A 16304-nucleotide genomic window follows, 5' to 3' on the forward strand; every position below is an offset into this window, starting at 1 on the left:
TGAGGGGGGAGGAATTATAATCTGGGTTAGCACACTCAAAGTGGATTAGAACAGGGGAAGTGACTTGGTTATAATCAGACTCCCTAGCCCCAGACCCTAGGATAGAACCCTGAAGTTCCAGTCCTTAGTCACTCAGTAATGCTCCCATAGGATCATACAAAGAAAAGAGTCCCTGGCAGTAGCCCAGGAAAGAATGCAGCCATGATGGGACATCACAGGTGTGAACTGGCTTTAGTTGCTTTCCTGCTTAATTCAGGAGCTTGCCAAAGGGCCTATAAGTGAAGTCCTGCCTAGATGTCCCCAAACCAAAAGTTCTGGAAGGAGAATACTGGGGTATGCCTGAGGAAAACCACTCCCTTTCCCACCCCCCCACCCCCCTCCCAATAAGAACAGCTAGCAGGTACACAGTCTGTAAGCCACCTAAGAAAACAAATCACTACCTTCTTAAGGTCACAGACTTTATTCCTACAACCACGGAGCCTGAGCATGACTGGGGCCAAGAATAATTTCGTCTGAGAGTGTCTTTTATGGGCAGGACTGTTCATGGAAGGATGGGAACAGAGGACAAGGAAAACAAGCTCTTCTGGCCCTAGGAACAAAACGCATTTGCTCCAGCAAAGAAGCAGATAATCTGAAAACCCTCTGGAAACTAAGCTTGCCTACACAGCCCCTGAAGCAAATGGGCAGACAAGCACTGCCATCTGGCACAAAAGGGAATTCTGATCCGGAACAGAACCAGCAAAGTGTTTAAAAAAAATAATAATTATTCTGGGACTCAAACAGGCATTTCTAATGGCAAATGCATACCCAAGATAAGTAGTAGTGCTTCCTGAGAGAGCTGACAGGATTACAGAGCTGCCTCCCTGCTTCAGTTTAGGCCCTCACTTGCCCTCTGCATACTTAACTTGGATAAGGGACATGACCTTCAGGTCCTGTTCTGGGCTCCAAGGGCTCTTAAAGTCTAGGGGCTCAGCAAGCTGATGCTAACCTGGGCCATGTCCAATCTATCTGGCAACCACAGGAAGTTGCCTCCACACAGGTGCAAAGCAGGTCCTCAGTCCCAGACAGCTGTTCAGGGGTGGTGGTATGGGTCTGTACTGGCCCTCAGTACTCCTCAATGGGGAACAGGGAAGGTGGGGGAAACTGCAAAGCCGAGCAAGGGGAAGGCTGGGTGAAGGGCAGGGTCTTGTTTACTGGATGGTCAGGCAGCGGTGGTTGAAGAGCTGGGAGATGACAGTTGGGTCAGCCACAGTAGACGTGTCCCCCAGGTCGTGGTCATTCTGAGCAATCTTCCGAAGCACCCGCCTCATGATTTTCCCTAGGGGACCACAGCCTTCTGGTTATGTGGTGATACCACTGACCCACTCCAGCCCTGCCAGAATGGCTTCCATCCACACACACTCTGCCACCACTAGGCCTTGCCAATCCCAAACCCAATCACTTGAGGCCTTTGAACATACCTGAGCGGGTTTTAGGTAAGCCAGGTGCATTCTGGATATAATCCGGTGTGGCAATGGGGCCAATTTTTTCTCTAACTGTAACCAACAAATCATTAAGCATTTCTTCAGTATCATTAGCCAGATTCCCAAAACCAAGGCTTTGTTCCCCACCTATTTCCTCTTCAAGGCCCTGCCCACAGAATCATTCTTAGAGTCACTGCCTTTCTGTCTCTCTTTTTTTAAAGCAGGCTCCACACTCCATGCAGAGCCCAGCACAGGGCCCAACCAACATGGGGCCTGAACCTACAACTTCGAGATCAAGACCTAAGCTGAGATCAAGAATCGAACACTTAACTGACTAAGCCACCCAGGTGCCTGGTCTTTCTATCTTTTTAACACACTTCTTAATCTCATTTTATCTCAGTCTTCCTTCACGGAACTCCAACTCTAAGAATCCACCTGCTAGAGTTTAAATCCCACTTTATTAGCAGTATGGCCTTGAGCAAGTGATTTAACTTCTCTGAGCCTCAATTTCTTCATCTTTAGGATGAGGGTAAAAATAGGATCTATTTCACAGTGGTGATTATAGGGATAGAATGGATTAATGCATTTAAAGCAATTAGCCCAGTGGTGGCAAAGAGAATTTTGTAAATGTTGGCAATTATCATCCTAGTGGAGAGACTAGAGGAGACTGAATGGGAAGGTGGCAATCAGCCCCTAAGGCCCCCTTGGATCTGTTTGTAGTTTGGAGAGCAGCTTGCTCTAGCCTCCCTCAGCAACTTGCTGTGGTAACCGGGCCATCAGAACAGTCCCTCCAGTCCCTGCTTAGGGAGGCTCCTCACTCTGCTTCTTGAGCTCCTCGATGAGGGTGGGGCTGAAGGTGTAGCCATCACACAGGGTGACAAAGCAGTAGAGGCATTCGCCCTTCACAGGATGAGGATGGCCGACCACAGCTGCCTCTGCAATAGCTTCATGTTCCACAAGTGCTGACTCCACCTCTGCTGTGCTTAGCAGATGTCCTTGACAAGGGAAAGAAAGTGCCATGAGAGAGATCCCAGCCTCAACTCTGCCCCTCTTCCATCTGTGCCTACAGGGCAGTCCTGGTCTGGTCAAATGGGGAAGCGCCTTCATTCACTTCTCACATGATCTGCTTCGGTTGTCTCACCATCCTGCTTCCCCTCCTCTAGGCACATTCCAGTGTTTATAACTCTTCCTCCAAAACCTCTACCCAGAACTGAATGCTGCACTGCAAGTATGGTTTGCCCAAGGACATCCTGGTTCTCTTGGAAGGCTTTGGCTGGGAATTGCTAGGGGAGTAGTACTAATGAGAAGGGAAAACAGTCCCTGGCCCTCACCAGATACATTCAGCATGTCATCAATCCTTCCAGTGATCCAGTAATAGCCATCCTGGTCCCGCCGGCAGCCTCAAAAGAGAAGAAATGCATAACATAATAAATACCTCACAGTAGGGTACACGATCCATATTACCAAACTGCTACACTCACTGCAGTAGCCTCCTAACAATCTTCCTGCTTCTGTACCATGGTAGCCAGCCTCCAAGATAGCCACCTGATTTCCACCTTCTGATACTCAGACTCCTGTGTAGTCCTCTTCCTCATTGTACTTGGGTTAGTCTGCATGATCAACAGAATTTGGCAGAAGTAATGGGATGTCGTTTCTGAGATTAGATTATAGAAGACACTGGCTTCTATGTTGGTGGCATTCTCTCAGACTATATGCTCTGGGGGGAGTCAGCTGCCATGTCATGAGTAGCCCTTATGGTAAGGAACTGAGGGCTGCTGTCAACAGCTACATGAGTGAGCTTGGCAATAGGTCCCCCAGGATCAATCAGACCTTCAAATGACTGAAGCCCCAACCAACAGCTTCACTGCGACCCATGAGAGGCTCTCAATGAGAACTACTGGCACAGCCACTCACAAATTGCTGATCCTCAGAAACTGTGTGAGTTAATATTTGTCATTTTAAGCCACAAAGTTTGGGGGTAATTTGTTCCATGGCAATAGATAACTAATATACCCACCTAAAGTCTGTTCTCCATAAACCAAAGTTATTTTCTAAACAATAAATTAGTTCTTATCACTTGTATGCTTAACAACCTGTGTAGGTATCCCCCATTGTACATATTTGGATTTTGGATAAAATCCAAAGTCCTCACCATGGCCCATAAAGCCCTACATTATCTACCTCTCCAACTTCATGTAACATTCTTCCCTTTGCTCATTATACTTCAGCCACACAGGCTTTGGTCTGTTCCTCAGACATTTGAAGCTTATGTCTCTGCACAGAACACTCACTCTTACTCCAGAATTTTCCCATGCCTGGCTGCCTTCTCATCCTGCAGGTCTCTGGACAAATATCACTTCAGAGAAGCCTTCTCTCACCATCCCATGTATGGTTGCCATTCCTGCAGACATCCTTTATCCTATTACCCTGTTTATTTTTCTTCATAGCACTTGTCACTAAGATAAGCTTATTTACTCGTTTGCTGTATTTACTGTCTATCTCCCCTTGCTAGAATATAAGCCCCCTGTGAACAGATGCCTTGCCTACCTTATTCATGGTAATATCCCCTGTGCTTAGATCAGTGCCTAGACTTAGTAGGTACTTAATATAATAGTTATGGATGAATGGATTGGTGAATTGAGTCATGGCCAAACACAGGCTCCAGACATGAGAATGCACATGATATAGTAATACACGCTGCCACATGCCCCATCTCTTTTAGCATAGGAACAATGGAAACAAGAACCTCTTTCCTCATATACCAAGTCAGATGGCTCCATGCTGAGACCTTCCATGCAACACTCATACCTGCTCTTATAGTTGTCTGTACAGCTCTGCCTGGATATTAGGCACTGATACATAGAATACGTTCCTCTCTCTGTTACTCTTCACCCCTAACTACTCTTCCTGAAGATGGAAGGGTAAGATATATGTCTTGGTGGGAAGTGTGGGAAAGGGATAGCCAAGGCTCACCATCTCCTGTCACGTAGTACCCAGGGAACTTCTTAAAGTAGGTGGCCTCAAAGCGTTCATGGTTCCCATAGACTGTGCGCATGATTCCTGGCCAGGGCTGCTTGAACACCTAGGGAGTGAGAAAGGCACAGTGGTCACATCTGCTACACCGTCTCACTGGAAGACAATCATAGTGGATTGCCAAACATGAGGAGAAATGGCCTGAATGCCCTTCCTGAGAAGTAGAACACAGTACAGGCTTTGGAGATAGACAATCCAGGCTTAGAATCCCGGATCTGCCATTTACTAACTGTGCAACCTCAGGTTAGTAACTTTACCTCTCTGAGCTTCAGGATCCTCTTCTGTAAATCAGAGAAAATAATCTCAACCTCCCAAAGTAACTGTGAGCATTGAATTTATGATATACAGAAGCTGTCTAATTCAGTGTTCTATTAGTGATAAGCATTTAGTAAATTTGAGTCTCCTCAGGAAACCAGATCTAGTTTGATACAAGTGAAGATAGTCATATAAAAGTGAATAAATAATTATTGCCCCAATCAATAATATCCTGTGGTAGTAGATTGAGATAGATGAGTTTCCAGGCTAAGAGTCAAAAGGCCTGGATTTATATCCTGCCCTTGTAACTAACTTGCTCTTAATAAAGTAGGATGGGGGCGCCTGGGTGGCTTAGTCGGTTGAGCGTCCGACTTTGCTTGGGTCATGATCTCACGGATCGTGGGTTCTAGCCCCGCGTCAGGCTGTGTGCTGACTGCCAGTTCAGAGCTTGGAGCCTGTTTCAGTCTGTGACTCCCTCTCTCTCTGACCCTCCCCTGCTCACGCTGTCTCTCTCTCTCTCCTAAAAATAAATAAAACATTTAAAAAAATAAAATAAAATAAAGTAGGCTGGAGGGTGGGGACAGATTATCTTCCTATAAGTACTAATATAAAAATCATAACATCTAACATTTGTTAAACACTAACTTAGGCTCTGTGCTAAATCCTTCACATGGGTTAGCTAATCAATCCAGAAACTTTAAGAGACAAAGGTATTATATAACCCTATATTACAAATGAGGAAATTTAGGTTCAGAGGTGCTAGGCAACTTATCTGGAGGTCCCAGAAGAGGCAGAGTCAGGATCTGAACCCAAGCAGGTTGACTCTGGAGTCTATATGATTTCCCATTATGTTATGAAGACTCCTTTCACACTAGAATATTTGTCAAAGGAAGAGTTGGGACTAAGTTTTCTGGACCCAAAAGGCATCATCAGGAATCTTTGAGCAGAGCCCTTAAGAGCCAAAGTGAGCCAAAAGGCAGAGAGGCAGGCAAAGTACCCAGAAGGATTTCCTTCACAGTCTTTCTGCAGAGGATAAACTCTCAATCATGGAGCTTTACCCACAAGCACCCACCAAGAGAGATTAGGTTCTAAACTCTGAAGCAAAGTATAGCATTCCTTGCTGTACTCTTTCCCCCCAACTCCTAAGACATCCAACAGTCAGGGCCTTACCAGGTAACCTTCAGCTTCACCTTCCAACTCTTCCCCAGACTCATTCAAGATTGCAGGAGATACACCAAAGAATGGGAAGGTCTAGAAGCAAACAGGAGACAGGACTCAAGAACAGGAAAGTGGCAACTCTGACTCAACTCTCTACCTCTCCCAAGGATCCCCAGAGCCCCAGATTTCCTCACACATATCAGTCTAGTTCCCCACCCTCTGCCTAAGCTAAATGCCCCAAGACTCTACTTCTGCCTAGCCCAGGACTAGGCAAGGGAGCCACACTCACAGCAGAACCAGGCTTCATTGGTGTGGCACCAGGAAGAGGGGTCAGCATATGGCCACCCTGTGGAAGTCAGAGATCAAGGGTTTGGGTCAGTTTTCCCGCACTGTCCCTGAGCCCCAGCCCTCTGAATCCTTTACTCACTGTCTCTGTCTGCCAGAAGGTGTCCACGATGGAACAGCGCTGGGCACCTACCACCCGGTGGTACCACAGCCAGGCCTCAGGGTTAATGGGTTCACCCACTGTGCCTAGCACCTGTAAGGATGCCCGGCTATGCCTTGGGCAGAGGAATGGAGAGAGAGGAAGGTTTTGAGTACCACTGGGAACCAGGAAGATATGCCTAGGCTCTTCTGCCCCCTCTCCTATTCTAAGGCCAAGGAGTTGGAACAATGGAATGGAAAAGACCATACACAAAGGCCAGCACCTAGCTCTGAGGAACACTCATGGGGCAGTAGCCAGGAAGGGGGTCTCACCTGGTGACAGGCTCATCTCCAAACTTCATGAGCAGTCGGATGGCCGTGGGTGCTGTATAGAACTTGGTCACCTTGTACTTGTCCACGATGCTCCACAGGCGGCTCACATCCGGGTATGTGGGAATCCCCTCAAACTGACCCCAGTGAAGGCTGGTCATTCCCAGTCCTTCCCAACAGTCCCTCAATTCCCCTACCAAACCCTCAGACTCAGTATTTTGCCCTTTCTGATAAACCCATGTCTTCACTCCCTTACCAGAAAAGCCAAGAGAACTTCCTAGTCAGTATATATGTAACTCCCTCAGAACTCCTCTTTCTCCAGGAAACAGGTCATTGTTTAAGTCCCCCTGTCCCTAGACCAAGTGACCTTGGGAGACTGTCATCTAGGATCATCTTGTCCATCCCCTAAGTAGGCCAAGTGGCCATGAGTCCCAGATCCCTTCTCACCAAAACACTGGTGGCACCATTGGCCAGTGGCCCATAGGTGACATAGGAATGGCCAGTGATCCAGCCGATGTCCGCTGTGCACCAGAACACATCCTCTGGGTGGAAGTCAAACACGTACTTGAAGGTTGTAGCCACATAGAGCATGTAGCCCCCAACAGTGTGTACCACACCCTGGAAGAAGAATAGGGCCTCAGGCTGGGGCCTTGGGCTCACCTCCACAGACCAACAAACATAGGCTGGACAGAGCTAGAGGAAGATCCTCCTCAGGGATTCTAGCCCTGCCAGCACCCCTTTCATAGCATCTATCTCTTCTATCCCTTTCCCTCCATGTTCCCATCTCACACTCCATACACATGCATAGTCAGTCTGTCATTCATATCCACACCCTAAAATAATATTTCTGAGCCACCACTTTTACACACATGAACACTTCTAGAACACTCACATCTAACAGTGTCTTTGTTTCATATTTATGCACAGAGTCAATTATATATTGACAGAGAGTGGGAAAAGAAGGTAATCTTCTTTGCTTACTCCACCAGTACCCCATCCCTAGAAAAAAGAGGCCAAAATTGTGCTTATAAAGCTCCACTGAGAGAGATTCAAGCATGTAGAGAGAATTTAGGGATGGGATGAGTGGAAGGTAGGATGATAAATCTTTTAAGTAGATGGAAGAGTCAGATTTGTTTCTGGCTCCTACACTGTGCCCTGGGAAGGACTAGATGTTAATAGTGTGACTTGTGGAAGGAAATGAACTCTAGGAGATATTGTCTAGGAGTCCAGTAAGAATACCTGGCTTTGGGTTCACATCAAAGCTCTCCTTCAATCAAACCACAGGGAATGGACAAGGAACAGTGAAGCCAGATAAACTGATTCTTTTCTCCTTTCCTGAGCACTCATGAAAGCCCCCACCTGAACTATCTCACCCTGGGCTCAACATCTAATGAATGAGGATTTATGTCTTTTTAAAATTAATTTAATTTTTTAATTAAAAATTTTTTTAGAGAGAGGGAACACAAGTAGGGGAGTGGGGCAGAGGGAGAGAAAGAGAGAAAATCTTAAGCAGTCTCATGCTCAGCGCAGTCTGATGTGGGTTCAATCCCACAACCCCGGGATCATGACCTGAGGCAAAATCAAGAGTTGGATGCTCAGGCGCCTGGGTGGCGCAGATGGTTAAGCACCAGACTTTGGCTCAGGTCGTGCTCTCGCGGTTCGTGATTTGAGCCCTACATTGGGCTCTGTGTGGGCAGTTCAGAACCTGGAGCCATCCTCAGATTCTGTGTCTCCCTCTCTCTCACACTCTGTGTGAGCCCCTTCCCTGCTCACACTCTGTCTCTGTCTCAAAAATAAATAAAGCATTAAAATTTTTTTTTAAAAAAGTTAGATGCTTAACTGACTGAGGCACCCAGTGTCCCCAAGGATTTATGTCTTAATTTGATTTAGAGAAGCTAATGTGACAGTTCTCAAACTCAGGATTAGAGAGTAAAATCTGTATCATCATGCTTCCTCAGAAACTCACTTCTCACCACTACACAACACACACAGAGCACACACACACACACACACACACACACACACACACACACACACATATACTTGCTTTGGGTTTGCCTGTGGAGCCACTGGTGTACAGGATGAAGAGTGGGTCCTCAGCATCACACCATTCAGGCTCACACTCATCCTCTGCCTTTTGCATGAGTTCATGCCACCACAAGTCAATCTCTTGGTTCCAGGAGATCTGCAAGGGTAGGAATAGAGGAATGGGCAGGGAAGAACTGTAAATAGCTCAAGATAGGAGCAGAAACACACCTACCTGGCACCTGGGGTTGGGATGGTCATCTCAGGTAGGGGTGCTGGGAGGGAGGGAACTGTGAGGGTGGAATGCAACAGAAAACAGGAGCAGAGCAGCAGGCTTTTTGGGTATTCTTAGCACCCTACTGAGAGCTCCCCTTATGTGGCATCAGGTTGAGGAGGCCACCCTGGTTGGTCCCTTCTCATCCTTCAGTTCTTAGCTTAAATGTCACCTTCATAGAAGGGTTTTCCCTAAACAGTAGCTGGTAGTTTCCCAATCCCATCCTCACCCTTGTTATTATTCTTGATCACAACACCATTATTTCCTTCCTATACAGAACATATTTTCAGTTATTTTTTTTTGTTGTTTGCTTGATTATTGTCTTCCCAACCAAATAGTGAACTCTGAGTACAGTGGCATGTTTGACTTTTTCTTTCCTTTTTTTTTTCTTTATCCCCAAAACTGAGCAAAATGCCTGGCACTCAATACACACTCTAAAATTTTTTTTGGATGAAGAATACACACACACAGGCCTACACACAAACATATGTACCTATGGAACTAGTGGCTTATCAGCAGGGATGCAGACACCACCCAATTCAGAAATGCACAATTAGTTAGAGCCTGCAGATGAAGCGGGCACCTGCCCCTGTTAGTATTGAAGAGTCAACAGCTTTTGCTCCAAACGCCTTTTCCTGAATGCCTAGAACTCATCCACATCTGCAGATTTGTACCCTAGCTCCACCCCTACCTTTATACCACTGGTACCAAAGGTTTCCCACAGACATATTTGTTTGAGGTTCCATTCAGCAGAAAATCTGCTTTAAGTTGGTGTGAAAAGGACCAACATCGACTTCTCCAGTAGAGGGGTGTCCCCCTATACTGGAATGTCTTTGATAACTACTTCTAAATTTGTTATCCTGAAATTTTTCTAGCCTCTTCTTGAAACTATTTAACTTTCCTAGTTATGTCAGCTCTCTGAACAGCCACTTTTCTTAGTCTACTCTGTGTTAAGGGAAGTTGGGATTCCCTAAACTTGTCCAAAAAGTGCACTGGATCTCAATTCTGGTTGCCACTTCCTAACTACATATGACTTTGGACAAGTCACTTTACCTAACGTCACTTATTTTTAAAATGAGGATAGTTCTGGGGTGCCTGGGTAGCTCAGCCTGTTAAGTATCCGACTTCGGCTCCGGTCATGATCTCACAGTTCATGGGTTCAAGCCCCACATCGGGCTCTGTGCTGACAGCTCAGAGCCTGGACACTATTTTGGATTTTGTGTCCTCCTCTCTCTCTGCCCCTTCCTAGCTCTCTCTCTCTCTCTCTCTCTAAAATAAATAAACATTAAAAAATGTTTAATAAATAAAATGAGGATAGTTCTTCTTTCCTTAACAGTCTCACAGGATTTGGTGAACATCAAAAGAAAATGGCAAAACATCAAGCCTTGAATTGTCCTTTGGAGTGGGAAAGACTGATGAATGTCAGGAAGGATAGAAGTTAGTTCAGTTCCATTGAACTCCTTCAGGACATAAACGTAAGGGTGTGATAATGAGAACTGTTTTGGGTTTGCTTTAGCCATCACAAAGTCCTTTCATATTAATAAGCTTCTTGTATGTTCAATGGCCCTGGTTGGCAGGGAGACATGATAATGTAAGAGAAACACCCTACTCCCTATTCCCATTATATGGCCATATGCCAATTTACTATGTACATATTTCGTTTAAAAACCCCAAAGTGTTAAACACATACCTTGATAAATTATAAATGATTCTCCAGCCACTCTCCTCTTTCTGTACATTCTGCCCCTTACTTTAGAGAATCTGAAGTTTCTGGCACATAAACATCATAAGAATAACAAGTCCAGGCTGAGTAAGTCACCATTAAAAAAAAAAAAAAAAGAAGAAGAAGAAGAGAAGGGCGCTTGGGTGGCTCAATCAGCTAAGCGTCCAACTTTGGCTCCAGTCATGATCTCACGGTCTGTGGGTTCGAGCCCCACACCAGGCTCTGTGCTGACAGCCAGCTCAGAGCCTGGAGCCTGTTTCAGAGTCTGTGTCTACCTCTCTCTCTGACCCTCCCCTGCTCATGCTGTCTCTCTTTCTCTCAGAAATAAATAAAACATTTAAAAAAAAAAAAACTTTAAAAAAAAGAAAGAAGAGAAAGACACTGCCCATAACCCAGAAAACACTAAAACACACCTTACTTTTTAGTGGAATAGCCACATGGGCCTACACACACTATCACATGGGCACTTTTTTCTGCCAAGTGATCTACTTGAGATGAGGGCATTAATGTATGTAAGCAAAAGAGTGTCAGTATTGTTTTGGGCAAATGGCACTTGTCTACAGTACAGCTAGAAAAGGCACTAGGTACATGTAAGGACAAAGCATAGTTACACTATGGCAATGAGGGGATTCTTGTAATCTTGCAAAACAGTTTCTTTTGTGGGTCTGTGGGTGAAAAGGGCCAGTACCCCAGGTGTGGAACCGATAAACAGCACCAGGAAGCAGAGTGAGCTCAGTTAGTGGTGCAACCATTGGTTGTGAATTGGGTGTGTGCCTATGAGGGCCCAGAGCTTTGAACCAGGAAAAGATTTCAATTTTCTGAAGTAAGAATTGAATTGGCCTTTGTCCTTGGACCAGGATAGGCTCAGGGAAGGCAATTGCCAAGTGTGGGAGAAGAATGTGAGGAAGCTCATAGGTGACATGATTGAAAAGAGTACCTCCAAATTGTGCCAGGGGCTCCCTTGAAGAATGCTTAAGGATGATGGGGTATACAGCTCTCCCAAGATTTCCGCAGCTCTGACTGTCATTATCAGACCAACAGATGTGGATTTTGTAAGCCTTATTCTTATGGTCTTTGGTTTTTGGATAACTGATTATTTTCACTTCCAAGAAACAAAAGTCCAGGAGCCTGTGGCCTAAAGGTCTCTGATATTAAGAATTATAGGAGCTTAGGGGCGCCTGGGTAGCTCAGTCGGTTAAACATCTGACTTCGGCTCAGGTCATGATCTCACGGTTCGTGGGTTCGAGCCCCTCGTCAGGCTCTGTGCTGACAGCTAGCTCAGAGCCTGGAGCCTGTTTCAGATTCTGTGTCTCCCTCTCTCTCTCACCCTCCCCTGTTCATGCTGTCTCTCTCTCTCCCTCAGAAATAAATAAAACATTTAAAAATTTAAAAAAAAAGAATTATAGGAGCTTCTTTCTTTTCTGGTTTCCCTTTTAGAAATGCCAGGCTGTCTGCTATGTTAAAAGCAATAAAAGCTATGGGGTGCCTGGGTGGCTCAGTTGGTTAAGTGGCTGATTTTGGCTCAGGTTTATCTCATAGTCTGTGGGTTCAAGCTCCACATTGGGCTCTGTGCTGACAGTTCAAAGCCTAGAGCCTGGTTCAGATTCTATATCTCCCTCTCTCTCTGCCCCTCCCCTGCTCACTCTCTGCCTCTCTCTCTCTCTCTCAAAAATAAACATTTTTTAAAAAGCAATAAAAGCTAACATTCATAGTTACCATGTGCCAAAAACATTATATATACTGACAAAAGCCTATCAGGAAGTTACCATTATCATTATTCTACAGATGGAGAAACTGTGGCAAGAGAGCTTAAGTACTTTGTCCAAGTTTCCACAGTAGCAAGTGACAGAGCTAGAATTTGAACCCAAGTAGTGTGGCTCCAGAATCTATACTCTAACCACTGAGTTTATTACCCTCTTTCATGAGAAATGTCTTAGGTCTCTGTCTTTTAAAAGGAAAGTAAAATACCCTGGGAATCAGATCTATCTCCACCATGCTATGAGAACAGAGAAAATAGATTATATTTACCATTAGCCAAAGAGGTTAATCATAGAAGATTTTTTTTTTTTTTTTTTTTTTTTTTTTTTTTTTTTTTTTTTTTTTTTTTTTTTTCTAGGAGAGAGAATCAGCGTGAGCAGGGGAGGGTCAGAGAGAGAGGGAGTCACAGACTGAAACAGGCTCCAGGCTCTGAGCTGGCAGTCAGCACAGAGCCCGACGCGGGGCTCGAACCCACGAACCGCGAGATCATGACCTAAGCGAAAGTCGGAAAGTCGGACGCTTAACCGACTAAGCCACCCAGGCGCCCCATTCATAGAAGATTTAGAGTAAGACACCCTATGAGGAAGGTAAAATTCAGAGGATAATGGGTTTTATGTTTTGTTTTAATAAAGGAAGCGGTTTCCTTTTAAGCATGTATTATCATCTTTCGATTATTGATAAGGGAACTGAAACCCAGAGAGGAGAAGCAACTTATTCAAGGTCATACAGCTAAAAATCAATCTCTGCGGGCACCTGTGTGGTTCAGTTGGTTAAACATTGGACTTCAGCTCAGGTCATGATCTCATGGTTCATGGGTTTGAGCTGTGCATCAGGCTCTGCACTGTCAGTATGGAACCCGCTTGGAATTCTCTCCTTCCCTCTCCCTCTCTCTCTACCCTTCTCCTACTTGCACTTTCTTACTCTCTCTCAAAATAAATAAATAGACTTTATTTTTTAAAAAAATCAATCTATGGACTCCAAGTCCAGTCTTCCCTCTATTCTAATCTGCTTTGAGCCCCCATTTAGGAATCTCCCTTCTTAGAACTGCCTACAATGTGATTTGTATTCACTCTAGCACTTAATTACATCAGAGAGTTTACGTGCAATTTATAAATCCTAAAGTAATATATAAATGCATCTAGGAATTTTCTTCTCTGTTGTCCTATATAAAACTGAGGTTTTCATTTGTAATACATGTCAACTCCCCCACTTGGTGGTAAATTCCTAAGGTCAAGTTCTGTGCCTCCTCTACTTGCTCTCCTCCTGTCTCCCAGGGCTCTTGCCCCAGCTAAGTACATAGTAAAAACTTTCTGACAAGTTACTTGGTCGTCTCTCCCACAAAAGTCCTGAGTAGCAGTAGTGAAATGGGATGCCTGTTGCTACCTTTCTGAGATCCATTCTCTATGCCAGTTCAGAGGGGTAGAAACAGCCATTTTGTTTCATGACCCTTCAGAGTGACTTAGATGGCAAAGGACCCCGCAGGGCAGAGAGAAGGGGATTAGGTCTGGCAGCCACCTCCATGGGGAAAACAGGCAAAGAGCAGATGGAAACACAGACAAACACACAGAGAAGCAGTACCCAAGGCAGTGCAGAGGTGGATACCTGGGGCCAGATGCGTTTGGGTTTCTCTTTCAGCTTACCCTGTTAAGAGCCCATGGAAAGGGTGGTGAGCAGGGTCTGTGTATAGGGAAGTGGGAGGGAAGGGTCAATGTGTCCCAAACCTTTGCTGCCTCCTTTCCTTTGGGCTCCCCAACCTATATTTTCCTGATCTTGTTCCCAGCCTCTATATACTCAAAACCTCCAATGCTGACTGGAGTCTCCAATTTCTCCAGAGTGTATTACAGCCTCTCTAGCCCTATGACCATGCAAGGACCCTCAAATCACAGAATCTCAGGAATGCTTTGTCCTTCTGGACCCTGAAGCTTTCATCCTTCATGCCCTTAGACATTTGGGCTTTTCCATCATTTCCACTAAAAGTGCTGGATCCAAAGCTAACAAGGGCTGTAACTTGAGGGCCAAATTCTGGTCCTTCCATGGTGGGACCACACAGGTAGCCCACCCCAAGACATAGACCAGTACACAAAGTCACCCAAACAGAACAGCCCGTTTCTTTCTTTCTGTCTCTCTCTCTCTTTTTTTTTTTTTTTTTTAAATTATAGTTGACTAAGCTCATTTTTAACCTAAACCCAAGCTCTGAAGGTCCCTGGTACCCACCAGGATACCCCAACCAGCATACAGTCTCCCTTACAATCCCTCATGCTAAGTTCCCAAGCTATGAGGGACTCCCTACTGACACTTAAGGTCAAATCCCCCAGCAGAGGATTCTTTGGATTGCTCCCAAATCCTCTCAGCATTATGACGAGGAAGCAAAGAAGGACATTAAGAACCTCCTAGGCAGGAAGAGGGAGCCAATTTGAGCCCAGATGAGAGCAGAGCAGTACCAGACTCACCTGCACATCCGGACATGGCCTCTTAATGGGGGGGGACTGGCTGGGAGAGTCGCTTGTGCCCATCTCTGCCTGCCCCAGGTGCTTGACTACAATGCAGCATCTCACTGGGAAGCCCCTAGAAGAAGGAAAAACGTGAAGCAGTAGGCTGGCTGGCTCAAAAGAGAATTTGGCAGGACCCACCCATGTCCATCTAGGATAGAAGGGACAAAGGGAATCTGATACTGGGGGAAAGCCCAGTTGACCGAGAGCAGTTGCCAACCAGCCAAACACACTTACTTCTCCCGACACTTCTCCAGGGCCTCGTCAGCCAGTTCCTTCAGGTTCACAAGCTTTTCCCCCCTGTAGAAGGCATCTTTGGGGAGCAATAGACATTCCAGGCCTTAGGAAGGCACCACACTCCTAGCCCCTTATCCCTAGTGAGCATAATGTTCATGGAGCCCTTCCTGAGGTAGGCCTCTTGACTCTGGCTCTTCCAATTGATTTGAGCTGACGGAGGGTCATGTGAGGTGGAATCAGGAGATAAGGGTAGGCAGTCCCCACCCTCTATGCTGAGCAGTCACAAATACCAACTAGCTAATTAGAGATCAAAACTTCAGGTGTGGAGGTTCTGGAAAAGGGGTGAGAGAATCAGTCACCTGTAGTGATAAGAAGACTGCAACTGGAATCCAGGATCCGTTCACATAGAGACTCTGCAGAGAAGCCTGCAAACTAGGGAAAAGAAGGAAGACTAAGGGAGAGGAGGACCTAGAAACTGAGTAAACAAGGAAAGGAGACACTTTAAAAACCTTCAGGATTTCTAAACCACGGTCCTAGAAGAAACTACATAACTGATATGGAAGAAACATTCTAAACTCCTTAGCCTGGTTCTTAAGATCCTTCATCATCCATGGCCAACAGACACATGAAACGATGCTCAGCATCCTTCCTCATCAGGGAAATACAAATCAAAACCACACTGAGATACCACCTCACACTGGTCAGAGTGGCTAAAATGAACAAATCAGGAGACTCTACATGCTGCCGAGGATGTGGAGAAATGGGCACCCTCCTACACTGTTGGTGGGAATGTAAACTGGTGCAGCCCCTCTGGGAAACAGTGTGGAGGTTCCTCAGGAAACTAACAATAGAACTCCCCTATGACCCAGCAATAGCACTGCTAGGAATTTGCCCAAGGGATACAGGGGTGCTGATGCATAGGAGCACATGTACCCCAATGTTCATAGCAGCACTCTCCACAATAGCCAAAACATGGAAAGAGCCTAAGTGTTCATCAACTGACGAATGGATCAAGAAGATGTGGTTTATCTATACCATGGAATACTACATGGCAATGAGAAAAAATGAAATCTGGCCATGTGTAGCAACAAGGATGGACCTTGAGGGTGTTATGCTGAGCGAAATAAGTCAGGCAG

The 16304-nt window shown here is 45.6% G+C and overlaps 1 protein-coding gene across 3 annotated transcripts; it reads right to left on the minus strand.

Annotated features, from left to right (window-relative positions):
- Positions 1–441: 441 nt before the first annotated feature.
- On the minus strand, positions 442–15791 carry ACSS2 (acyl-CoA synthetase short chain family member 2). Of its 3 annotated transcripts, XM_039248680.1 has the most exons (15): positions 15528–15791; positions 15169–15244; positions 14893–15007; positions 14045–14083; positions 8710–8847; positions 7110–7280; positions 6666–6799; positions 6337–6469; positions 6199–6255; positions 5922–6002; positions 4437–4545; positions 2795–2863; positions 2282–2458; positions 1461–1535; positions 442–1318 (listed from the first exon to the last, which is right to left on the minus strand). In XM_039248680.1, the coding sequence occupies exons 3-15, from the start codon at positions 14953–14955 to the stop codon at positions 1191–1193; spliced, it is 1374 nt and encodes a 457-aa protein (XP_039104611.1). In that variant the 5' UTR covers positions 14956–15007; positions 15169–15244; positions 15528–15791; the 3' UTR covers positions 442–1190. The 3 variants fall into 3 exon arrangements, with proteins under 3 accessions (XP_039104611.1, XP_039104612.1, XP_039104613.1); XM_039248681.1 differs by lacking the exon at positions 14045–14083 and having other exon boundaries at positions 15528–15786; XM_039248682.1 differs by lacking the exons at positions 8710–8847; positions 14045–14083 and having other exon boundaries at positions 15528–15785.
- Positions 15792–16304: the final 513 nt, after the last annotated feature.

This window comes from Hyaena hyaena, unplaced genomic scaffold, assembly GCF_003009895.1.
Source record: "Hyaena hyaena isolate Hyena2069 unplaced genomic scaffold, ASM300989v1 scaffold_315, whole genome shotgun sequence".
NCBI classification, from domain to species: Eukaryota; Metazoa; Chordata; class Mammalia; order Carnivora; family Hyaenidae; genus Hyaena; species Hyaena hyaena.